Source organism: Cavia porcellus, unplaced genomic scaffold (assembly GCF_034190915.1).
Source record: "Cavia porcellus strain 051 isolate PalLab524CR breed Dunkin Hartley unplaced genomic scaffold, mCavPor4.1 scaffold_29, whole genome shotgun sequence".
In the NCBI taxonomy this organism is placed as follows: Eukaryota; Metazoa; Chordata; class Mammalia; order Rodentia; family Caviidae; genus Cavia; species Cavia porcellus.
The window spans coordinates 25,986,553-26,013,242 of NW_026947512.1; the positions used below are offsets into that span (position 1 = coordinate 25,986,553).

The 26,690-nt window shown below is 35.5% G+C and overlaps 1 protein-coding gene across 1 annotated transcript in view; it reads left to right on the top strand.

Annotated features, from left to right (window-relative positions):
• LOC134473895 (basic salivary proline-rich protein 2-like) overlaps positions 1 to 18,588 on the top strand; it is a 91,999-nt gene extending 73,411 nt beyond the window's left edge. The window contains exon 4 of the mRNA XM_063239722.1: positions 17,848 to 18,588. Coding sequence (XP_063095792.1) covers positions 17,848 to 17,902 — 55 coding nt within the window. The 3' untranslated portion in view covers positions 17,903 to 18,588. The remainder of the gene's footprint in view (positions 1 to 17,847) is intronic.
• Positions 18,589 to 26,690: the final 8,102 nt, after the last annotated feature.

Genomic DNA, 26,690 nt, shown 5'->3' on the forward strand with positions numbered 1-26,690 from the left:
AAAGAAAAAATCTTAGTCTTCCATAAACTTCCTAATGTAAGAGATCCATAGATGCACTATTCATGTCTCCTTCAAGATAGGATTTGTTGCTCAGCTGTAGGAAGGGACAGTGCATAAACTTTTTGTTAAACTGGCTAACATTCAGTAGAGCTTTCTTGGGTTCTCCTTTTACCTGATCTCACCTCCTCCTTCTCCCATGTATGTGAATTCCTAATAAATACCGAAACACCCAGTCTACTACAGTTAGCTCTGAAGGACTGAATCGAGAGTCCTTATCATGGCTTCCTCTGGGTTTTCCTCCTGATCCTGTCCCCCTTATTCACTCAATTCAGCACTTCAGCTTTCTTGCCATTATACAAAGTCTCACATATGTTCCTAACCCACAGATACCGAACTCACTATGTCCTCTAGGGAGAACTCTTGCCCCAGATATTCCAGGTCTTATATGTTTGATTCACACTGCAGCCCACACGTCTCATCAGAAGGGGCTTCCTAACACTAGCTTGCAAATGGCACACCCTTTTCCCTGCACCCTGCTCCAGTTTACCTTCTCAATCCCTTTCCCTTTCTCACTTTTCCTCATAACCTACCACAACATGGCATGCGTGTATTTTTTAATTCATTCATGGTGCCTCCCCCACTTTAATGAAAGCAAAGTTGTGTCCTTTATTCACTAGAAAAATCCCTGGAACATACTAAGTACCAAATACATGTTTAATGAAAGCATGGCCAGTTATCTAAAAATAAAATTATGTTACTCCATAGGCAAATATGACATTAAACAAATTGCTATAAAAGTTGCAAGTAAAATGAATATTGCAAAGGATCGTATTTTGATCTTGACTCTAATATTCATTTAGAAGCATTTTCATCATATTTCTTACTAATTTTCAGGAGATCCTAAAATTTGGCTTTAATTTTTTCTACTGCATTCTTTTTCTATTATCAAAACATTAATGTACTCTAAATCATACAGATACAATCCATAAAGCTCAATGATACAAATGATCTTCTTGTATTCACATAGCTATAGTGATTTAAATTAACTTCAAACAAGCATATTTGATTACGTTCTTCTCAAAAAAATCATTAATCATAATCAGAAATCTGTTACCAATAGGCCTGGTTCCCTCCCTCTTACTTTTTTTACCTAAGCAATAATTGTCACAAACCATTTAGCATAGATTCACTCAGTCCACATTCCATATACTGTTTTCTATTTAAATCATATATATATTTACATATACTAGTTCACTTTTTAGGATTATCAATTGATTTAATCCACACAACCACTATATGTAGTGTTATTTATATAAAATACTATATATCTCATAGGGTTATTTTGATGATTAAAAGAGCTGATTTAAATGAGTGTGGCATAATATAAGTACCTAAAAGTAACAGCAATAATTAATCCATATTACATGTTCTAAAATATAAAGACACATAATCACTGAGGTAATGACTTTGGAGATTTTCAGATATCTTAAAATTCAGATATTATAAATCATACTAATCCTACTTACTGTTTTACTAGTTACTTATATTTTTTAAAAATGCAGTAAATTGTATCTTGTTACAATTGGACATACAGTATTTTCTGGCTGCAAAATCTCTCTATTAAGTAATGTGAACTGTCATTAACCTATTATAAACATATTAATTATGGAGCTTATTGGAAACAACTAAATGTCTAATAATAAAAAATTATAGAATTGTGCTTTGTCCATGTGGTAAAACATCTTGTAACCATCAAATTATATTTACAAAGACTTTTTAATTACAATGGAAAAGTATTCTTAAAGCAATATGTAATAATATATAATGCTTTGTGTTTAAAAGGAGAGCATTTAAACACTCTGTAGAAGGGAGAGAGCACAGCAATAACAAATCATCATTCACTGGGGAAAATGAATGATTAAAATATGGAATTACAAATAAAGCACGCTTTCAATCTTGTAAAAAAATTTTAAGAAATAAAGATTAGAAGAAAAGAACTCAACATCTGGATAGTAATTATCATTGAGTAAAAAAATTATGGATAGTTTTCAATGCCTTTGCTATAGATTCTGTCTTGTACTAAATGTTTGTTTTAAGTTATTTAGATTAGCTTTCTAGAGATATATATTTTGACCACATGTGATATAATTTCAATCATTCATTATAGTACTCATCAGAACTTACAATTTGTAATATATCTAACAACTTGGTAAGAAGTTTAACATTTGATATTTATAAATTGTATATTTACAACCTTTATTTTCTACTGTGTACCTAAAATTATTTTTAAGTACAACTTCATGACCAATTTAATTTTTGCTTATCTTAATTTCTAATATTCTTAAATAGAAGTTTACCATTCCTAGGGGCTGGGGATTTAGCTCAGCGGCCTAAGCGCCTGCCTTGCAAGCAGGCAGTTGTGAGTTCAATCCCTGGTACCAATAAAAACGAAAAAGACAAAAAAAAAAAAAAAAAAAGAAGTTTACCATTCCTCTGTAAATTTATATATATATACTGATAGACTGAGGAGAAGAAAATAGTCTTGCCATTAATGAAGTTCTATCTTGAATCTCTTTCTTGGTTGAAAAAAATAGTACAATTAACTGAGTATAATTCGAAGAGCACATACCATCTGTCATGGATTTGGTTTTTGATTAGTTTATGGCATATTCCCTTAGAGAGACATTTCCCTTTGCACATTCCTTGGCTTTTACTTCTACAGAATGGGCAGGACGAATCATTCCCTAGATCTTTCAGAAGTGATGGTGGTTCAGCATTACAGAGAAATGTATTTTACAGACAACGTGCAATAGAAAAAGCATGCCTATGCATCTATAGACTGTCTACAATCACTGAAAATTCAAGTGATAAAGATGGTGCTTGTCATATGTACATACATGTTCCGGTGGTTGCCAAGAGGAGTCACACCATTCCCCACTGTTTGTTCCCCTCCAAGTGTCAATTTGGCATAATGCTTCTGGTCCCCAGCAACTCAACCGAGAGGACCAAATTTAAATCTTTTGGTTGACTGACTCTCCTGTTGTCTCTATATTGGGATGTGCTTTTAATTGTAAGACCAAAAGTGTATTTTCTATTGCATAAAACTCAACCAGGAGCCATTAAAAGAGACAAAGAAAAGAAATAGAAAAAAAAATCCCTAATCCTCCTGCTGGGGATGCCAAGTTTACTTGGTCTTTTCCCAAATTATCATTTCTCTTGTCTTTTGAGATCATCAAGAAAAGAAAAGAATTCTTCACTGTGGGAGTTGGGGCAATTTCAAAACCTGACTAGGTCTCCCTCTAGTGACAAACTCAATTTGTTGGTTCTAAAATACAGTAGTTTTATTTTTGCATTTGATTATTTCCTAAAATGCAAGAGGTAAATATTTTCCAGAATATGAAATCTATTCCAAATTTCTTATTTTAAATGCTCCAAATTCATATGGGTATTGTTAATGAGGATTCTGTTTAGATAACAAGTTAATATCCCAGTTTCAGCATGAGGGGAAAATAAACTCCAAAAATAGGCCCCAACCAAAGAAGCACTCAATTATTTTGGTGGTTTTATATGCATATAAATTCCAAAACTGCATAATTCTGAAATTAATTCAATACTATTGCTAAGTAAATACTATCAAGTTGACTCAGGACATGCAGACAGCCACAACAGTGCAACTAAAGACATTCAGGAAAGAGGAATTCCAGAACTGTTTCAGAAAGTGGCAAGAGTGATGGGATAAGTGTGTTTGAAGAAAGGGAGACTGTTTTGAGTAGTGGCAGTGTGTCTTTTACTATAATTTTTTTAAAATGTAAACATTCACTATATTTTTAAAAATTGTACCTTGTCCATCTTTGCTGTAGTGTTGGCACTAAGGAGCTGGATTTCATCCTGAGTATCACACATTGCTTGTCTTTTTTTTTGGGGGGGGGGTACCAGGGATCAAACTCACAACCTTGTACTTACTGGGCAAGCATTTGAGTCGCTGAGCTAAAACCCTGGGCTTTACTCTTCTATCTTACCTGGAAAAAAATACTCTTTTTCATATCATATCTAGTGTTACATTGTGGAGAGAAATGAGAGAGTTCTTCTCTCTAGATTTGCTAACTCAGTACAACTATCTCCATAAAGATTACAGGAAGGTGAATGTACATTCCATCCCGGAGGGCTGCCCAGCATGAAGGGAGTGAGTCCATGCTCTGCGCCCCTCCATTCCATCCTGGAGAGCAGCCCGGCTGGAGAACAGTGAGTTTGTGATCTGGGCCTCACCTATTGCATCCTGAGGGTGAGTCAGCTGTAAAAATGTAAAACTGAGGGGAAGCCCCAGGACAACACCCCAGTGCGCAGACACACACAGACGCCAAGATCAGTTCCATGCTCAGCACATCTCTGGGATGCAACACAGACGTTAGCACAGAACTGTGAGCACCAGAAGAAGAAACTGAACCTAGACACCCCTACAAGCCTGCCAGCAGCCATCAGGAATCAGTAGCCACTCTCGGTGGGGAAAACCAGCCAGCTAAGCTACTGTGCACCTGCAACCATCAGGGGAGCCTCAGAGTAGCTGCACATGCCTGGAGAAGCCAGCCCTGCACGCCAGTGCCACCCTGGGAACCTAGAATAGGAGAAACCCAGGTGCCTGACCTATTCCCCCATACTACAGGTAGACAGCAAACACATGAAGTGACTGGGACCCCACAATCTGCTTGTCTGAAAGAACCCAGAAAAATATCAAGACAAAGAAGCAAAAAGCAGTCTCTAGCCTCCAGTCCAGGCAGAGCAAGTCCGGAACATATAAATATGGGAGAGACTGACTGGGAAGTTGTACATCTGAAGTTTTAGAAGTGATGGCAACCAAAGTAAAGAAACAACTTCATAGGGTATAAAAGAAATTAGATAAAAATGCTACCTCAGGTAAAAGGAGAAATGAAAAACATAAAAGAATTGCGAGCATATCTAAAGAAGACATGGATAAAAAAAATAGAGGATCATAGGAAAATTAGGGAGACCTTAAAAGAATAATATAAGAGAGACTGTGTTTGTGTGAAACAGATTCAAAGAGATACCAAGGAAATTAAAAACTCCATTGAAAGTTGGCAAAATCCCTTGAAAGAGACTGAAGATAAACTTTCAGACCTTAGAGAGAGATTTGCAGCTAGTGACTGCAAAAGGAAAGATCTCTTAAAAACAACAAGTCAAAGACTGCAAGATGACACAAGAAAAGTAATTTAATAGAGATAGGTGTCAGTGAAAAAGGAGTCAACACAAATGAAAAAATAAGGCTATTTACAGAAGTAATAGCAGAAAACTTCCCAAGCATGGGAAAAAGACCTGGCATACAGATAAGTGAAGCATGTAGGACTCCAGGTAGCCATAACCAAAATAAATAATCAAGATCACAGAAATTCAGCACAAGAACAGAATATTAAAGGATGCTAGAGAAAAGAAACAGATCACCTATAGAGGAAAACCCATCAGAATCATGACAGACTTCTCAACACAAACCATCAAGTCAAGAAGAGGTTGTAGGGAAGTATTTCAAGCCCTGAAAGAAAATGACTTCCAGCCCAGATTGATGTGCACAGAAAAACTGTCTTTCAGAATTAATGGAGAAATAAGATACTTCCATGACAAGGAACAACTGAAGGAATTCATAACCACCAAACCAACTCTACGAAGAATACTAAAGGACATTCTATAGAGAGACAAAAATGACTATGGTTCCAGGAACAGTGGTAGAGGGGGATTGCTAAGCAGGGCAAGCAGTTGAATGGAGGGGAAAAATAAGGAGCCAATGGCAGGAAAATAGCAAAGCAGATGTGAGCCAGTATATCTCGGCCATAACCATTAATGTAGATGGCCTCAATTCATCAATAAAAACAAACAGACAGAGTGTATCAGGAGACAGGGTCTATCAATATGCTTTATACAAGAAATACACTTAACTTGAAAGGAAATTCATAGCCTGAAAGTCAAAGAAGAGAATAAAATGCTCCATGTGACAGGAAATAAGGAAAAGGCAGGAATGGCTTGCTCATCAACTACAGAATGGATAAGAAAGATACGGCATTTTTATACAACGGAAAGCTACTCAGCTATAAGGAAAGAGAACCTCAAGGCTCTTATATGTAAACGATGCAACTTGAGATCATGCTCATGGGTAAAATGGTTCAGTCACTGGGTGAACATCGTGTTGTCTCCCTCTTATAAGAGACTGAGAGTATTAGTGGGATCCAGAATGGAAAACGGATATTGTGAAAGTAAAGGGGAAAGGCATCGGAAAAGGGAAGGGGGTAACCATTGTTAATTTCCTATTATTTAGTTTTGAAGCCCTGTATTTCTTTCATTGGTTTGTTTTGAAGTTCTGTGTCATGTTCACTGTTTTGTTTTGATTGGCTAGTCTAGCCTGTTTTGCTTCGTTTGGTCTTATTCTCTTCATAATAAAATAAAAAAGAAAATAAATTTAACATGTAATCCAGCATTATTTGAGAAATTTATCTATTTCACAAATCAAGAGAAATGCTGTTGGAGGAAAGATACTTCATATAAAGTCTTTTAGTTTGATTATTTTATGAGTTAATAGTTGGCAAGTTATTTAACCCTAGTAAAAGACACAGACCAGGTGAAATTTTCTATTTAGAGAAAATATACTAGGGCCAATATACACTCCTCATGTGGAGAACAAGGACTAAGGTTAGTTCAATCTTTTCTTCAATTATATTTTTAATTATTTTATTTTAAAAATCTGAAGGTATTGAAAATAGTACTACGTAGTAACCATTAAACAGAGTGGTTACTTTTGATTCTATTAACACATGCATTATTTAAAAACAAAAGATTGTCACCCAACTATATTTTACAAAGCTATACTTACTACATGCATTTTTACTACCTTGTCACTATAGGCTATGATTTGTTGTAATGCTTAGAAAAGCTGTTTCATTAGTTCAGTGACAGAGAGAGAGAGAAACAGAGAAAGAGAGAGACAGAGAGAGAGGGAGAGAGAGAATGTGTGTTTGGCACATACATGAGAATATTTGTGATGGTGATTAATTATTCAGAATGGCATATTAGAGGCATATAAAGGAAAACCTGAGTAACATATTCTGTTATTAACATCCTCTGTGAAGTGGGAAGTACTGACAGAGTGGAACAATGGAGCACAGGGAAGTTAGGTCAGACAAGTGATAAATCAGTTGTAGAAAAATAGAAAGGAATTATCATAAGCATTAAGCTACCAGTCTAACATGATGAATCCAGAATGATTTGTAATTATAATGATATATTTGTATTTGTAATTATAATGATGTCCTTATAAATTATAGATCAATTCAGAAAGCAGCACTTTTATATTTTTAAATAAATGTAGACAAGTATCCACAACAATAATGAAAAGAGGACTTGTTAAATCTCCATGGAATCTTAAATTTTAAAATACAACTTTGTTTATATTGCTGCAAGACAAGAAGTATTCCTACCTTTTTCTATAAGAAGAATCATTGTGATGAATTTCCTTAATTAGCAAATAATAATTCATTCGCTCCTATGTATCCAAATGTCAGCTCTGACAAGGACGTTGGACGCAGAGTAAATGAGCCAAGACATGGAGAAACATCTTGTGAAGAGGACAGGTAATGTGACAACCTTGGCCCTGGGCTACCCTTCCTAGGTTATCTTTTTTTCTCCCCACTAGACACTAAGCTCTTTGTAATCTGACTCTTCCTTGTGTTTGTATTGCTCCTGACAGGAGCGTCTGTAACGCTCCTGACAATGTGATGTGCATAGCACATGTCTGCTGTTAATTTTTTAAATGACTTGTTTTAAAAGTAGACCTCCTCTATGCCTCAGAACAAAAGAGAGTAGCAAGAAACAAGTGCAACAAGAAAATAAAATTCTAGAAGCCTGGGTGTGAGTTAGTATCATATCTGTAGTTTAAGAACTATACTGATTCCTTGGCACAATGTCACCTGTGAGTCAGCAGTTCTAGAGCAGGGCAGAGAACACCCTCGGGGATTTCATGTGCTGCCAGGAATCAGAGCTGTTGGTCTGATACCTAACTTTTGCTCCCCTTAGACTGGTGTGCTGTAAATTTATGCAGTAAATAACACCTTCTTGCTTTATATTTCTCAATGTGTATATATATATACATACACATATATATCATAAAACAAATCTCATATGAGCAATATATATTCAACAAATATATACTGAATACATTGTTACTTTGTTAGACAATTGACCTGGCCAGTTCAGCTCCTAGTAGATTCTTTTTTGCCTAATCAGGGACCTCACCCAGCTCCAGCCTGCCTGCATATCATTGTGTCTACTCACACCTTGCACCTTTAATGCAGATTACTTAAGTCCATCCAGTGATCACACACAGTGGGACCATTGTTGGAAACTTGGTCTCCATGACATGCAGTATTCAATCAGGATTCAAACTTTTCCTAACATCTTCTGGTTAATCTGTTCACAAAAGAGGAGGGTCCTCAACATAGACAAAAATCTTTCAACTTTTCAAGCTAAAATGACAAAAATAATACTCACCAGTCTTTGTGCTCCCAAAGTAATACTGCATAGACACAGTCACCAGTACTTATACTGACAAGAATTGCATCTTTTTCAGTTACACAGTAATATTCCAGGATGAAGAAAGGCTTGCCAGAGAGGATGAACTTAGCTCATTTGCCATGTATGCTAGGAAAGCTCAGGTGCTGACAGAGTTCTCTATGGGGTTGGGACAAAGCTGCCAGGTATGACTGTTGACATTTATACTGCATAATGCATCCAAGGAAAGAGCAGTTACATCAGACTCCCTTACTTCTATGATCACTTTAATTGACTCCAAAGATGGGCAATTTCTATTTTATTATGCAAATTTTTTGGCAGAAAAGGGGCTTGTTCTAATATGATCATTATATCCCATGCTGCTTTAACTTTTAACAATAAAATTGGATAATTTAAAAACCTAGTTTATCTAACAACATCTAAAATAGCCTGTACTTTTGAATTTAGTGTTGTTATTGGACTGATGTATTGATTAGTAAATATCTCAATTTTTTAAAAAAAAATCACTTGTTGAGATCTGAATCCATTGCATAGATAGAATGTTTCCAGTTTCAGTTTATATCATCCGTTCTTTGCTTTGCTTGGATAGTATTTTTGAGATATCAATTTAAACATATGTTTATGTTAGTCGTTATGATCCAAATCCCCATGTAATAACTAATAATCACCAGTAATAAGTCACAAAGTATTATGTGGATATAAATGGGTTTTATTATGGACATACGTCTATAATCCAATTCATATGACCTAGCAGATATTGTTTTCAATTGTGAGAAAATTTCATCAATATAAATTTACCAGTTTATCACACATAATTATTTCAAAATATCACAAATTCTTTTTTTAAATTTTATTTAAGGAGAAAAAAACAGAAAAAGGGTACAAGTAATACAGAATTTCAAAAAAAAGTAGAAAATCACTAGTTAATAGATTACATATTGTCATCTTAGAAATAGTTGTTCAAGTTATAAAATTAAAGCAAATAAAGTAGACATTCAAACAGTGAGACTGCAAACAGTTCTGTTCAATGATCCAACAAAACTCAGTAATATGGTTATCTATCTTATACACTTAAATATACATGCAGTTATAGCCTTTAGAGAACTTCCTTTTCCTCTCTTTTTAAAAATGACAATTACATATTTTGGGTTTTATTACTCCCACAGTTCTTATTACTTTTTTTTGAAGAGAATAAAACCAAATGTGACATAACAAAACAGAGTGAGTCAAATCAAAAGGATGGACATATTGCATGATGTAAAAACAGAATACAAGGTGATCAACAATGGTTACCATAATGCATCTTGCTATCTTAAAAAGAATTGCCTATATCATCAGTTATAATAAAACTGAACAAAACAGTAAAGAACAAAACCAATAAAACCAAAACATTGGAGACATTACAGGACTTCAAAAGAAGATGCTAGTCAAACCAGAATGGGCATCATAGTGAATCTTATTGTCTTCACAGTTGTTGCCTATGCTCTCAAACTTGGTACTATCAAGCAAAACAGAACAGAGTAAAATCAGTCAAAATAAGATGGTGAGAGCTATACAGAGTTTCAAATCAAGTTAATAGGAAATCAAAGTGGGTTACTATAATATATCCTGCTATTTTTATTTTAATTAAAAAGATAAAAATAAAAAAATAATTTAAAAAAGGAGATTGAGATAAAAGAGGACATAACAAAACAGCACAGGTCAGAACATAACAATTTAAGCAACATAGTGTTTCACCACAAGATATCCCGACATAAAAGTAGTTACCATAGTGTCTCTTTCCTTGAAATCTTTGAGTATAACTTTGTATACTGTAGCATCAAACATATCAAGACAATGTAAAACCATTCAGGAGAATGACAGTATTACAGGGTATTTATAACCAACTGACACAAAATGAACAATGATTTCTATATTATCTCCTTGTCTATAAAAGTTTTTTTATACTATCACATGTAATAAAATCCAACAAGATACAAAATGTTAAGACCAATAGAGACAGAAGAACAACAGCTTGATTGGGACTTCAAAACAAGATGATATTAAATTAGCACTAGCTATTATGATGTCTTGTTTTCTCCAAAATAGCTGTTCATACCATCACAGACAATAAAATCAAACAGCCCAGAATAAAACCATTACAATTAATGAATGAAAACATTATAAGGCTTCAAAGCAATATAATGTGGAATCATGATTACCACATACTTTTATGTACTGTTATCATTTCTTTCACTAGGGAAACTATTCGGTATTTATACATATGGGTTTGATTTATTTCACTTATGAGTAGGGTCTCAAGCTGTGCCCATTTATTTATAAATATCTCAATGTTATCATTCTTTATAGCTGAGTAGTACTCTATTGTATAAAAATACCACAACTTTTTTATCCATTCCTCAGTTGATGGACACTTAGGTTGTTTCCAAGATCTGGCTATTACAAATTGTGCTTCTATAAACATGGGTGTATATGTATCACTGTGGTAAGATGCTTCCAGTACTTCTAGTAATATGCCTAGAAGTGGAATAGCTGGAACAAATCTCCAGAAATCTCCAGACTGACTTCCACAGTGGTTGCACCAGTCTATACTCCCACCAACAGTGCAGGAGAGTTCCTTTTTCCCCACAGCCTCTCCAGCACTTGTTGTTGTTGGTTTTCTTGATCCTAGCCATTCTTTCAGGAGTGAGATGGAATCTCAGTGTGGTTTTAATTTGCATTTCTCTAATGACTAATGATGATGAACATTTTTTTCATGTATCTATTTGCCATTTGTATTTTCTCATCTGAGAAGTGTGTATTCATCTCAGATGCCCATTTTTGGATTGGATCTTTGAATTTTGAGGGTCTGATTTTTTAAAATTCTTTATATGTTTTAGACAGAAGACCTTTGTCTGAGGACAGTTCACTAAGATTTTTCCAGTTTGTGGGTTTTCTTTTCACTATGCTGGAGATTTCTTTTGACATGCAGAAACTTTTTAATAAGATGTGACCACAATAAGTTATTGATTCTGGGAAGTATATCCCATGTGGTTTGAGTCCTGTTCATGAATTCTCTACCTATCCCTATGTCTTCAAGATTTTTACCCAATTTGTCTTCCAATGGATTTAGTGTTTCTGTTTTAATATCCAGATCTTTGATCCATTTAGATTTTAATTTAGTACATGGTGATAGGCATGGGTCTAGTTTTAGCATATAGAGAGCCAGTTTTTCCAACACCATTTATTAAAGAGACTGTCCTTCTTCCAATGAACATATTTGGCCTCTCTATCAAAGATAAAGTGGTAGAGTGTGTTTGTAGTTCTGGTTGAATTTTCTAATCTATTCCATTGATCTTTGGCTCTGTTTTGATTCCAGACCATGTTGATTTTACTATAGTTGCTTTGTAGTAAAACTTCAAGTCAGGGATTATGAAGCCTCCTGCCTTGCCTTTGCTGCTTAGAACTGTCTTTGCTATTCCAGGTCTCTTCTCACTCCAGTTGAATTTTAGGAGTGATTTCTCAAGATCTATGAGGTACATTGATGGTATTTTTATCAGGATTGCATTGAATCTGTATAACAGTTTTGGGAGAATGGCCATTTTCACAATATTTATTCTTCCTATGCGTGTGCAAGGGATGTCTTTTCACTTTCTGAGATCCTCTTCAATTTCTTTTTTCAGTGTATTATAATTTTCCTTGTATTGGTCTTTCACTTCTTTTGTGAGAGTAATTCCTAAATATTTCATTTTTTTGGTTGCTAGTGTGAAGGGTGTGGCTTCTCTTATTTCTCTCTCTGTGATCTTGCTGTTAGTATATAGGAATGCTATTGATTTTTGAGAATTGATTTTGTATCCAGCTACTTTGCTGAATTTATTTATTATATCTAAGAGTCTTTCAATGGAGTTTTGGGGTCTTCTATGTAGAGAATCATGTCATCTGCAAATAATGATAATTTAACTTCCTCTTATCCTATCTTTACCCCTTTTATTTCTCTCTCTAGTCTAATTGCTCTGGCTAATATTTCCAGTACTATGTTGAATAGAGTGGTGATAAGGGACATCCTTGTCTTGTGCCTGATTTTAAGGTAAAGGCATTCAGTTTTTGGCCATTTAATGTTGGCTGTTGGTTTGTCATAGGTGGCCTTTATCATATTGAGGTGAAGACCATCTATTCCAATTTTCTGTAATGTTCTTATCATGAATGAGTGTTGGACCTTATCAAAAGCTTTTTCTGCATCTACAGAAATGATCATGTGATTCTTACTTGTGGTTTTATTAATATGGTGAATTACAAATTGATTTACATATATTGAACCACCCCTGCATGCCTGGGATGAATCCCACTTGGTCATGGTATATAATCTTCTTGATGATTTGCTGCATTCTATTTGCCAATATTTTATTGAGGATTTTTGCATCTGTGTTCATTAGGGAGATTGGTCTGTAGTTCTCTTTTTTAGGTGGGTCTTTCTCTGGTTTGGTACTAAAGTAATATTTGCTTCCAGGAATGACTTAGGAAGAATTGCTTCTCTTTCAATTTCATTGAAGAGTTTGAGGAGTGTCGGCATTATGTCTTCTTTGTACTTCTTGTCGAATTCTGCAGTGAATCTGTTTGGGCCTGGGCTCTTCTTTGTAGATAAGGACTTAATTATGTTTTCAATTTCATTAATAGAAATTGGGTTAGTCAGCAGTCTTACATCTTCTCAACCTAGCTTTGGGACTTCATATGTTTTTAGGAATCTGTCTATTTCTTCTGTGTTATCAAACCTATGAGAGTAGAGGTCTTCTAAATAGGTTTTGATGATCTTCTGTATTTCCACAGAGTCTGCAGTGATTTCACCTTTTTCATTCCTTATGCATGAATTTGAGCTTTTTCTTCCCTTTTTGTAATAATGTTTGCTAGGGGCTTTATCAATTTTATTTATTCTTTCACAGAACCAACTCTTTGATTCATGATTCTTTGGATTCTTTTCTTAGTCTCTATTGCATTAATTTCTGCTCTGATTTTTATAATTTCCTCTCTTCTTTTGGCTTTGGGCTTGACTTTCTCTTCTTTTTCTAGATGTTTGAGGTGTAACATCAGGTTGTTTATTTGTATTTGTTCTGTTTTCCTGATATGGGAAGTCAGTGCAATAAATTTTCCTCTGAGGACAGCTTTCATTGCATCCCACAGATTCTGGTAAGTTGTATTTGTATTTTTGTTTGTTTGTAGGTATTGTTTAATTTCTTTTTTAATTTCCCCTGTGATCCACTGATTACTCAAGAGTGTGTTATTCAGTTTCCATGTGTTTGTGGGATTTTTGCAGTATTTTTTATCATTAATTTCTAATTTCATGGCACTATGATCTGATAGCATGCAAGGGATAATTTCAACTCTTTTGCATTTATTTAAATATGCTATGTGAGCTAATATATGGTCTATTTTAGAGAATGACCCATGAACTGCTGAGAGAATGTGTATTCTGATGTTGTTGGATGGAACACTCTGTATATATCTATCAAGTCCATTTGTTCACAGGTGTGATTCAGTTCTGTTATTTCTTTGCTGATTTTCTGTTTGGTTGATCTGTCCCTTGGTGTCAATGGTGTGTTAAGGTCTCCTGTTATAATTGTGTTACTGCTAATTTGATTTTTCATTTCTGTTAATACTTGTTTTTCATTTCTGTTAATACTTGTTTTATATACTTGTGTGCTGTGGAATTTGGTGCATATATATTTAAGATAGTTATCTCTTCCTCTTGAAGTTTTCCCCTAACCAGTAGGTAATGACCTCCATTATCTCTTCTGATCATTATTGGTTTGAAGTTCACATTGTCTGCAAACAGAATAGCTACTTCTGCTTTTTTGTGTGTTTTTATGTTGCATGATATATTTTTTTCCATCCTTTGACTTTCAGTCTGTGCGTATCCTTTTGGGTTAGATGAACTTTTTGTAGACAGCATATGGTTGGATTTTGTTTCTTGATCCATTCTGCCAGTCTGTTTCTTTTAATTGGTGCATTGAGTCCATTTACATTAATGGTTATAACTGTTATATGTTGGCTTATTGTTGACATGTTATCTTTCTGCTATTGCATCTTTATCTTTCTGTTCTGTGTATTTGTCTGCTTTGCTTAGTGGTTTTTTCCTAAGTGTATCTAAAACTGTCCTTCAGTATGCTTTTGCAGGGTTGGCTTGGTGATCATGAAGTTCTTCAGCTGTTCTTTGTCATGGAAGTATCTTATTTCTCCATCAATTCTGAAGGACAGTTTTGCAGGGTACGTTAGTCTAGGTTGAAAATCATTTTTCTCTAGGATCTGAAATACTTCCCTCCATGCTCTTCTTGACTTCATTGTTTGTGTTGAAAAGTCTGCTGTGATTCTGATAGGCCTTTCTTTATAGGTGATCTGTCTTTTCTCTCTGACAGCTTTTAGTATTCTTATGTTGGATTTCTGGGATGGTGATTATTATATGCCTGGATATAGTTTTATTTTGGTTATGGCTATTTGGAGTTCTATATGTTTCACTAATCCTAATGTCAGTTTCCATTCTCACGATTGGGAAATTTTCAGCTATGACTTCTGTGAATAGCCTTTTGATACCATTTGTGCTGTTGCCTTCCTTTTCATTTATCCCTAGTAATCTTACTTTGTTTTTCTTTGCATCATCTTGCAGCTGTTGAATTGTTATTTACTGATTCCTTGTTTTTTTTAAAAAAGATCTTTCCTTTCCTGTTTACTAGCTGCAATCTTGTTTTTGAGGTCTGAAATTCTATCTTCACTTTTGTTGAGTTGGTTTTGACAACTTTCAATGGAATTTCTGATTTCCTGTACATCTCTTTGAATCTGCTTCATTCATTCTGTTTGTTTCTTACATTGTTCATCCAGGGATTCTATCTTTTTGTTTTGTTCCTCTAATTTTTAACTGTGTCTTCTTTAGGTGTATTCAGCATCTCTTTCATTACTTTTATCATTTCTTCTTTTACCTGGGAGATTATTTCTAGTTTGAATTCCTTTAAAACTTCCTTCAGTTGCTTTATTTCAGTTGCTATTATTACAAGTATTTCAAGTGTATGGCATATATTTTCTTGTATCTACATGGCTCCTTGGGTTTCTTGGGGTAGGCTGGAGGTTTGAGATTGCATTTTGATCTTTCGTTTTGTCACTTTCCTATATTTCTGTGTTTCAAGTGTTTTTCTCAGGCTTCCCCTGGATGTGTTGGAAATCACCTCCTATGCCCTAGGCTCCTGGGACTGAATTTAGGTCACTGAGCATGGTCCAGTCAGGCCCTCACACCCTCCTGTGCTACCTTCAGTGTTCCAGGTAGCTGGCAAGGCACCTACCCACTGTGGATGATGGGCTAAAGCTCTCCCGGGCAAAGACCAATGCCCTGAAACTCACTTCACCTTCTCTCCACTCCCGTAATTGAAGAAGGCCATGGGGGTAATCTACTCAGGCTGCAAAACCTCCCAAGGCCAGTTTATAGTGGCTGGCTCTGGGCGGATCCTTGACTCTGGGAGCAGTGATCTTAACAACCTCCTGGGCTCGGGATGGCACGTGGGCTCACCCCAGATGCCAGCTGAGTTTCCAGGTTCCCGGTTCCAGAGAAGGTCAATGGGTGTGTCCTGGGCAGGCCTGAAACCTGCCAGGCAAGTGCAGCCTAGTGCAGCTGGGCTCTGGGCAGGCTCTTGAGCTCTGGGAACTATGATTTTTTTTTTTATCGGTACCGGGGGGAGCTATGATCTTAACACAGTCTCCCAGGCTCTGGATGGGGAGCAGACTCACCTCAGCTGCCAGCTGAGTTTCTGGGTTCCAGGTTCCAGAGAAGGTTGCTGGGCATGTCCTAGGCAGGCCTGAAACCTGCCAGGGGAGCACAGCCTAGTGTGGCTATGCTCTGGGTGTGTCCTTGAGCTCTGGGAGCAATGATCTTAACACAGTCTCCCGGGCTCTGGATAAGGAGCTGATTCACCCCAGGCGGCAGCTCTAAAATATCACAAATTCTTAAGCAAAATACTAATAATTGCCCTGCTTTTATCTAAATATCAGAAAATATATTTTTAAATTGTCATCATGAAAATAACAAAGAGAATCATTACAGAAGAAAAATTTAAAGTACTTGGAATATTGAAATATATGTAGTGAAAATAGATGTCAATCTACAACAAAAAGTAGAGTGAATATTACTTTGATCAAAATTTGGCAAAGACACATGCAGTCTATACAAAATATATAATGTTTACATTCATTGAGATTATAAGGTACCCATATATGACATATCTTTATTGTACTTATTTCCCCTTTTCCTTCCTGTTCTCCTCCCCCTTATTCTCTTGGACCCTTTCCTATGTGCCAGGGATCCATCCCTTTGTCTTCTTTTAGTCATTATTTATGATACCCCCTTTGTTTCACTGTGCCTTACTCAAATGGGAGATACCATATGGTATTTAAGCCTGTGTGTCTGATTTATTTCACTCGACATTATATTTTTCAGGTGCATCCATCTTCCTACAGATACCTCATTTGTCCTTCCTTATTGCCAAGTAGTATTCCATTATGTATAGATACCATATTTTCTTTATCCTGTTGTCTGTAGACAGGCATATAGGCTGCTTCCAGAATTTAGCTATCATGAATTGAACTACTATAAATATTGTATCACTGTTTCATAGTATCACTCATATCAGTGAAGTATGATGTCCTCAGTTCTTTGAGTAAGATTCTTAGAAGGGGAATAATTGAGTGAGACAAAATTTCCAGTTTTACTTCTTTGAGAAATCTCTGTACTGATTTCCATAGTGGTTGTACTAGCTTACATTACCACCAACAATGTAGAAAGTACCTTTTTCACTGTAACCTTAACAGTGGAAAAGATTTTGAATGAGTTTAGCTCAAAGAAATGATAAATGTTTGAGGTGATGGTTATAATTATCCTGATCTGACTATGGTATATATGTTGAAAGATCACACTGTAGTACATAAATATGTATAATTATTAAGTGTCAGCTAACATTTTAAACTTTATTTTAAAGAATAATCATTAGAGTTGCAGATTTTCACAATACAAATATTTGAGTTAATGGAACATAGTGCTCTAAAAGAATTGTACAAGTGGAAAATTTTTCAAAATTTTAGATCAAGTTGAGACACCAAGCACGCCATACTGCTACAAATACATGTAGAAACATAATAGATTGCAAAAGAATATGCTTTTAAGAAATGAATATTTAAGCATTCTGTATTTTTCATATTGTATGTTATGTAAATTGAATAATGAAAATTAAGGTAGGGTTTTTTTTAAAGTACCATATTTTATGTTTGTTATAGATTAAGAACTGGGGGTCAACTTAACGCCAGCTGGATTACATCACCATGGCATTGAGCGATGCTCCACCTGAAGAAAGTTGCCAGGATAAATGGGTGGAGAAGAAGGGCTGTGTTGAGGGTTGAGGTTTTAATGCATTGTTGCTTGGAGGCATTGTGGGTTTTCCTACGAGTTGCTGTGTGAGCCATTGGTTCTCCTGGAGAAGTTCTGGTTGTCACACCGAGCATTGCTTCCTGGCTCCGGAGGGGAAGATGTGTGCCACTTGGTCTCCAGGATGAACTCCTCATGCTGCTTCCTGGCATGTACCCTACTGTGCTTGTCATTGGAGGAGCTCAGGGCCTCCGTGTCACTGAGGATGGCTATGGTGCCTTTCAGGACAGCCCTGGTCTTTGTTGTGAGTGTGACTTCTCGGTTCCAGCATAGAACCTCCATCCCACTATTACAGCTCCTTCATCCTGCTGGCATAGACTTTCTGGCTTCTACCGCTGACACTTGAGTCTTCCCGGCACGGATCCATAAAAGAGACTGGCGTGAGTCCTTCTTGTGGGCTCTTGTGGGACCTCCAGTTGGACTCGTGGGAGGCATTGTCCTGAGCTCTGGATTTTTATCTGGATTCATGTGGGACATTGCGGTGGGGTTTAGGCTCTTGACTAAATAATCTATGTCTTTGGTGTTGCAGATAGATTTCCTGCATTTTCCTGTGTTAACTTCGGGTGACCATTATAAAAATATTATAAACTCCATGTCCTAATCCTAGTTGTTCTCTGTGTACAACCCCTGACTACAACAATGTTATCTGGGACCTATTCAACTAGTTTTCAGCTCCAAAGAAACATCCTGTAAAAACATGTTGAAATCTCTTTTTACTCTGCTGTAAGACAGTTTAAGGTTGATTCTATCAAGCTTCCAAAACTCAACAGGGGGTAGAGTTCTGTATTGTGAGGAATGACTGATGATAGTAATAAAGGTATCTATTGTAAGAAAGTTAGTCAAAGTTTTAATTCTAAAAACCTGTTGCTTAGGAGTAATTTGTCATACTTGGATTAAAAGCTAAAGCTAGGAATAAAATTATTCAAGCATTAAATTCAATGTATAAATTATCTTGCAAAGACATTTTTAGGAAAATTAAGCAATGATGTTTATTTTAAAACAAATAAATTGCAATCTCTTAAAATTCATATCAACTATTCTAACAAGAAAAATAGTAGTAAAATTTAAAAGGTTGATTTTTACTAAAAGTTCCCTGATCAATAAGCCTTTATTACAAAACTTAAATTTCAAAATCAATTTGTTATTTTTCCCTAATTGTTGTAAGAACATTACCATGACAAGAAAGGTAGTAATACTATAAGCCATGATTAAATCATGGCTTGAACTACTGCAGATATATATCTTTGGTCTTGAATTCATGCATGACCCAGTATAGATTTGACATTAAAAAAGAAGTTTGAACTATTTTCCCAAATCAAACACAAATATAGTTTTGTAAAGTTAAAATACATTAAAAACTACTTAATGCCCACAATATCAAGAGAACCAAAACACTTGAGCAAGTACTGTAATCAGCATAAGAAGTTTTATTTCCAAAGGCTGAAATGCATAACTGTTTTCAATTTACAATAACATAGTAACTTCATGTTCCTATATGTTATGAGTAAACATTCCCATTTCTCTTATTTAATGTTCAATAGTTTAATTTACCTGAACAAAATGGCATTATATTTTGTATAAATTCTAATTTTGAAAAACAAATAACATGCTAGCATAAAAAGTTTATCTAAGAAAAAAGAATGCCTTGTTTAAATTTAAATAATTATGATTGGAAGATGGCTACGAGCTGGCTCAAGTTCACAACTTTCCTATGAAATGACCCCAAAGGCGAGCCGGATAATTTTCATGGGTATTTAATTTGTATTGTTCCAGGAAGAGTGCTCCTTATTCTGACCTGCATCATATGCTTGTCTGTGGAAGACTGGTCAGTGGGCTGAGATATTTACTACCCAAGTCTAACTTACATGTTCTGTCTGTAGCCAGGAGAAGAAGTCAAGGAAAGAAGGTCAACAGTCATAGTGGAGCTACACAGAGGTGAGAGGGAGGAAGAGGAAATTCATGGGAGAGGTGAAAGTATTGGTACAAAAAAGGAAGAAGGAAAACCATGTTATGGACTAACCCACCACCACTACCATTGGCTATCATTATTTAACATTATTTGTTTGAGCTCTGAACTTTTAAAATTTGTGAAAAAAAAAGGCTGAGAACAGCCTACAATTCAGGCTTTATCAGTCCTTAGAGAAATGATTAATGTCTTGCTGATCAACATGGGACAGGAGTCAATGAAGAATGCAAAATGAGACAATAAGTACAGAAAAGTTTACCAAATTAACTAGGAGAAGAAGAATGCTTCTAACTATATCAGTTTAAATGTATGCAAATGAAAACAGGCTAAGCTTTTATCCTACAATCTTGTCTTCACTTCTACACACAGTATTATTTAAAATTTGCAGCATAAGATTTAATTTCAGTTCATTGAACATTTTGTCATCCATTTCTTTTACAATTTATTTAAATATGTTAGGTTTACTGGTACATTTTATGTATGCATAATGATCGCATTTCATCATAGGGAATTTGTACCTGAACATGATAAATCTTTATTTTTTTGCCATAGTGCTAAAGTACTAAGAATGATTTCATTTTTTAAGGAGACAAATCTGAACTTAGTAAGTTCTACTAGCAATTACAGTGAGTTTGGTACTCGGACTGAAAAATCAGTGTTCTTACAGAAAGTTTGCTAAATAATAGCATTTCTTGTCTTGGTATTCTGTATTTGTCAGTGAAAACTGATTTTCAATGTTCTATTTCAATGTTCTTGAATCTACTTCCTTTTTTACAGTGTTCAGTAGCTCTTTAGAAGTCCCAGCCTTGAAAAGAGCTGTGTAGATCTCAATTTTCAACTATATTACAGATCCAGAAAGAGAGAGAAATAGAAAATCAACTTGATTCAGAGTTCCAGTTCCAGTTTTATTATTAATCTAGGAATTTCATTTATGTCACCAGTTTCTCTAGGTTTTTGGTATTTTTTAAACAATACTTAAAACAATAATATGATTTTGCAATTCTATATTATGTACCTTTTTTGAGTAGTATAAAAATATTTTTTTCTTCTAGTAACTGGTGTTTTAACCTTGAGCAAAGCATTTTCCTTCTTTGGAGAGTAAAATGAAGATTTTAGACATTCTCTATGATTCTCTGCTTATACATTAGCATGTTATTATAGCGGTCAAAATAAACAGATAACAGATGTGAAACTTCTCTAAAAATCATAATATGTTTCATAACTTTTGTTACAATACCAGAGGATTGGGGAAACTTATAATCATCATTTTAACCTTATCAAAGTCCATTGGCAAGTAAGCAGGTGTCACAGCAACTCTCCTGATGGAAATAGGTAAAGGAGTCACTTGTGTTGGGCAGGCTTGCAACTGCATGTTTTAAATAATATCAAACCAGGACTGCAGGTCCCCCTCCTTCACCTTTGGACCTACCTATTTAGCATTAGTAGATTTTACTTGCCCGAAAGAGTTGTCCTTTAATGAGTCCACTCTTTTACACATAAATTAAATGGAACTAGTTCAAACTAGTTGCTTATGGTCTGGCCAATTATCTTTTTTCAATTTTAAAGGCTGGTTTGAAAACACTTGGAAGGAAAGAAAAAGGGTTACTAGCATTAGAAATAAGATGAGAAACAATATTTACATTTGTATGCAGCCACAGAAATAGAAGAATTTATCACTCATTGAGAGCAGCTTCTTTCTGACAGGTAATGATGGCTAATGAGACTGACATTTACACTGCTCAATGCAAAACTATTTTTCTAAACATGATGTATAATTAAAACAACTTACACACAAATCATAGACACAAAAAGCATCAAATTAACAAGACTTCAGAAATGAATAATGTCCTCCAACGGATTTTATTCAGTCCTTTTATGTCCCATCAGTAGTTTTAAGGCTATACTAGGTTTTCCTCTCCATTCTTCAGGGTGAGGATAAACTAGTTCACACTGATAATCAATTCTTTTCAATTTGGAAGGAAAGAAGGAAGAAGGAAACCATACATTCTGAGCAAAAGCTTTTTGAAAATGTATGTTACATTTCATAGCATATAGGTAATGAATGTATTTATGTTTTTTCTTCTCTTGTTTTCTTCATAGGTTGAATGTTTGTCATTACATAGCATTCTCTTTGTTTCTATTAAAAGTTGTATTTATGTGCATAAGTATGCTTTCTTTCTTTTATACTAGCAACAGAAAAAAATAATGCTAGGGCAATGATGGACTTTTATATATAGTAATGGGTAAAAGCCTAATCCATCTGTATAGAATTTAAATACCAACTGTGATTATGCAGGTAAATATAGAATTATTAATTTTTATTTTGTTTTGATAATATAAAATTTTCTTATTTTTAAAGTTTAACAAAATCTAAAACAGACACTGATACAGAATAACATGCTGAGAAAATAAAACCACATCATAATTTACCTTGTTGAACATTTTGAGAGCATTCTAGTCCAAATAGTGGTTGGGTTTTAAATGCCTTTTTTATTCCTGCCTCACTAGATTCACAGAGGCTTCCCCTGCTCAGGACTCACCCACAAGCTGTGATCATAGCTATTGAGGTAAAATACAACTTAATGCTTGTAGTGTTTAGTATTTCACTGACTTTGAGCCCTAAAACTGGTAGTTCGATCATCTATTCAGAGGATAAACAATATGCAATGTAGCATCTATGAGGAGGTCTCCCTCTGAAGGTAGCCATTGTCAATTCCCTATCATCTTGTTTTGAAGTCTTGTATAATTTTCATTGTTTTGTTGTGTTGAGTTTTATTCTGTTTTGTTATATTTGATTGTATGGGCAGCTATTTCAATGATAAGATATATTATGGTAGGATTTTGGATTTACTATTGTCTTGTTTTGAAGTTCTGTATTGCATTCATTGTTTTGTTTTGATTAGTCCTGTTTCTGTTTTGTTTGATTTTACTGTGTCTGAATGTATCAGCAGCTATTTTGGAGACAATGAGAGACATTATGATAATCATTGTTGATTTCCTATTATCTTATTTTGAAATCCTGTGTCACTTATACTGTTTTGTTTTGATTGGCTTTATTCTGTTTTATTTATTTTTTTAAAAATTTTTGTTTAAAGAAAGACTTACAGAAAATAGGTAGAAATAATACATACATTCAGAGAAAAAATAAACAGTAAGAAATCACTAGTAAATGTTTACATATTGTCATTTTACAAATGTTCAAGGTACAAGAATGGAACATGTAAAATGGGAATTCAAACAGGGAGACTGCAAACAATTCTGTTCAACTGTCCAACAAAAACTTAATAACATGGTTATCAATCTTATACACTTAAACATACATGCAGTTATCCATATCTTCATTTATATTTAGATTAAACAAACTAAAGCAGGTTAAAATCATTCTGAACAAAGAATAATAGTATTGCGGGATTTCACATCATGGCACTCCGTGATCAGCACTGGGTACTGTAGTATCTTTTTTTAAAATTTAATTTAACAAAAGACTAAACAAAACAGAAAATGGTAGAAATAATACATAACTTCAAAGAAAAAAATAAACTGTAAGAAATCACTAGTTGATGATTACAGATTGTCTTCTTACAAATGAGTTACTCAAGGTACTAAAGTGGAGCTTATAAAGTGGGGATTCAAATAGTGAGATTGCAACCAGTTCTGCTCAACTATCCAATAAAGACTTAGAAATATGGTTATCAATCCTATACACTTAAACATACATGCAGTTATCCATATCATCAATTATGTTGAGATTGAATAAACCCAAACAGGCTAGTATCACTCTGAACAAAGAATAATACTATTGCTGGGTTTCACATTATGATACTCCAGGATCAGCACTGGGTATTTAAGTGTCTCTTTTTCTTCAAAGTATCTGTTCATTTCATCATGTGTCATAAGATCAGTTCTCATAAACTGTTTATAGATTCTACACATACATGACATGTATTTTTATCCTTTCTATATTAGAGGGAGAAACAAAAAGCAAGGCAAAACAAAACATATTCCTATAAATACATGAAATGAGATAAACATATAAGACTGTTGTACAAAAAGTTCTACATGGTTCCTGTTTTGTCTCTTGTTATCTCCAATAGAATTGGCTGTATCATCAGACACAGTATAATTGAATATATCAGTATGTAAAAGTATTAATAAAAACACAACTTTGTATGTTAGTATAGAACCTCAAAAACCAGCAGTTATCAAACCAGAATGTGCATCATAGAGTTTTGTCATCTTCAGTGTAGTTGCCTATACTCTCAGACTTGATACTATCAATCATATCAGTTTTGAATAAAATCTTCTCTGCCTCATTTCTGTTATGCTCTTTTTTTGCCATCAGTTGTTTGCTTATCTTCTTCATTCTGTTTTCTGCTCCATTCATCGAGGCCTCTCTACCACTGTTCCTGGAATCCTAGTACTTTTCTCTCTTTCTAGAATGCCCTGCAGTATTCTCTGTAGAGTTGGATTCTTGGTTGCGAATTTCCTAAGTTCCTCTTTGTTTTGGAAGGGCCTTGTTTCTCCATTAATTCCTGGAGACAGTTTGTAGGGTATATCAATCTGAGATGGAGGTTATTTTCTTTCAGGGCTTGGAATATTTCACTCCAGGCTCTTCTTGACTTGATGGTTTGTGTTGAGAAGTCTGCCATTATTCTGATGGGCCTTCCTCTATAGGTTATCTGTTTCTTCTCTCTAACAGTTTTTAATATTCTGTTCTCATATTGAATTTCTGGGATCTTGATTATTATATGCCTGGATGTAGCTCTGTTTTAGTTGTAGGTGGCTGGAGTTCTGTATGCCTCATATATCAGAATATCATTTCCTTTTCCTTTGTTTGGAAAGTTTTCCTTAATTATTTCTATGAATAACCTTTGTAGTTTCTTTGTTTGTACCCCAGCTTCTTCATTAACATTCTTTATTTTCAAGTTATAGATCCTTTTGTCATCTTCTAGCCTTTGTATTGTTACTGCTTGTTTCCTTGTTATTTTTAAAAAGTTTTCCTTTTCATACTCCCACATTGCAAATTTGTCCTCCAGTTTACATAGTCTATCTTTAGTTTCTTTCAAGCTGATTTGCCATCTTTCCATAGAGTTTTTAATTTCTTAGTGATCTCTTTGAATCTGCTTCATATATTCTATATTTTTTTATATTCTTCACCAAATGGTTCTCTCCTTTGTTTGAGTTCCTCCCTTCTTCCATCTGTGTCTGTTTGAGGGGTGCTTAGTATCTCTTTTATTAATCTTCTTATATCTTGCTTTATTTGGCTAAATATTTCACTTTTGAATCCGTCTATGAGGTCCCGAATATCTCTTTATGTCCACTGGCACTGTGTCTGATATTGCATGTTTGCTTTTCTCATTCTCCTTTGTATTTACCTGTCCTGGGTCAATGTTCCCGTGGTTGGGACCTGGGGACTTTTTGTTGCTGCTTCCTCTTTCCATCTTTTTTGCTTCTTCCAGGAGGCCCCAGTTTCTTTCTTTGTTGGTTGTAATTCTTCTGAAGTGTGCTGGCTAGATGGCCCTTCACATTGCTTTGTGCTAGTGAGTTGCAGACAGGGACAGCGTATGCTGGCCCCTCTCCTCTGGATCAGTCAAGCTACTGTGGTCTGCACTGTATTACTTTGTGCTGCCTCCCCTCCCAGTGGTGGTGGCTGGAGCAGGGTGGTGGCAGCGGTGACAGTGGTGGGATTTTGTGCTGCCTCCCCTCCAGATTGGCAGTGGCAGTGGTGGCAGTGGTGGGGCTAGGGGTGGGGCAGCCACTGGGTGCCAAGTCACTCTACTCCCCCACCGTCCAGCCAACCTGCAGCAACAGGTCTCACCAATGGCCCAGAGGTGCCAGAGGCAGTGGCTGGAGCGTGGCAGCACAGGGATCAGTCAAGCTGTTGTGGCATGCACTGTATTTCTTTGCACCACCTACCCTCCAGGTCAGTCAAGCTGCTGTGGCCTGCACTGTCAGTCAAACTTCTGAGATTTCACTGGGTTAGTGTGGTTAGTGTGTGTCACCGCTGTAGGGACTTTATTTCAGATAACCTTTTGTGTTTCAGCCAGGTCACCTGACTCAGGCCTAGCTCACTCCACTAATCCCATTCAGGAAGGGAACAATTGACTTAAGTCACTGCTGCCCCTTGTACTTGCCAGTCCTGCCAAGTCCCAGAATGGCATCTGCCGGAGCCCCCCTTATTTATGGTATGGCTCCACTCCCGTCACTCACCACAGGCTGATGTAGGCACCCTGCCAACTCAGCTCTCCTTTTGGCTCACTGACCCCTGAAATCAATGTCAAAGCGGCGGGACATCGGACAGCTCAGCAAGTTGTGGTGGGACCTTGGCAAATCGTGGCTGGATCTCAGCAAGTCACGGCAGGATCTTGGATGTTCGGCATGTCACCTTAATTTCTTCTTGGGAAGAGAGAATTCATCTCCTTCTGTTTGGGACTCCCCACTCTGTATTATGTTGAATTTTAAGTTGACTATCTCAGGGAGCCTCTGTAGGCAGTTGTTATCTATCCGCCATCTTTGCTCCTCCCCCTATGCTGTTTTATTTTGCTTGGTTTTATTCTCTCTAATATAAAATTTTTAAAAAGATAAAATCAAAAAAAATTGGTAAAATTCCACTGTTATTAGCTGTCCTATTTCTTTATATAAACCCATGATATACTTCTAAATTTATCAAATTTCTATTGTAGAAAAATGAAACTACTATACTTTTTGACTTCTCTAAAAGCCACAGTG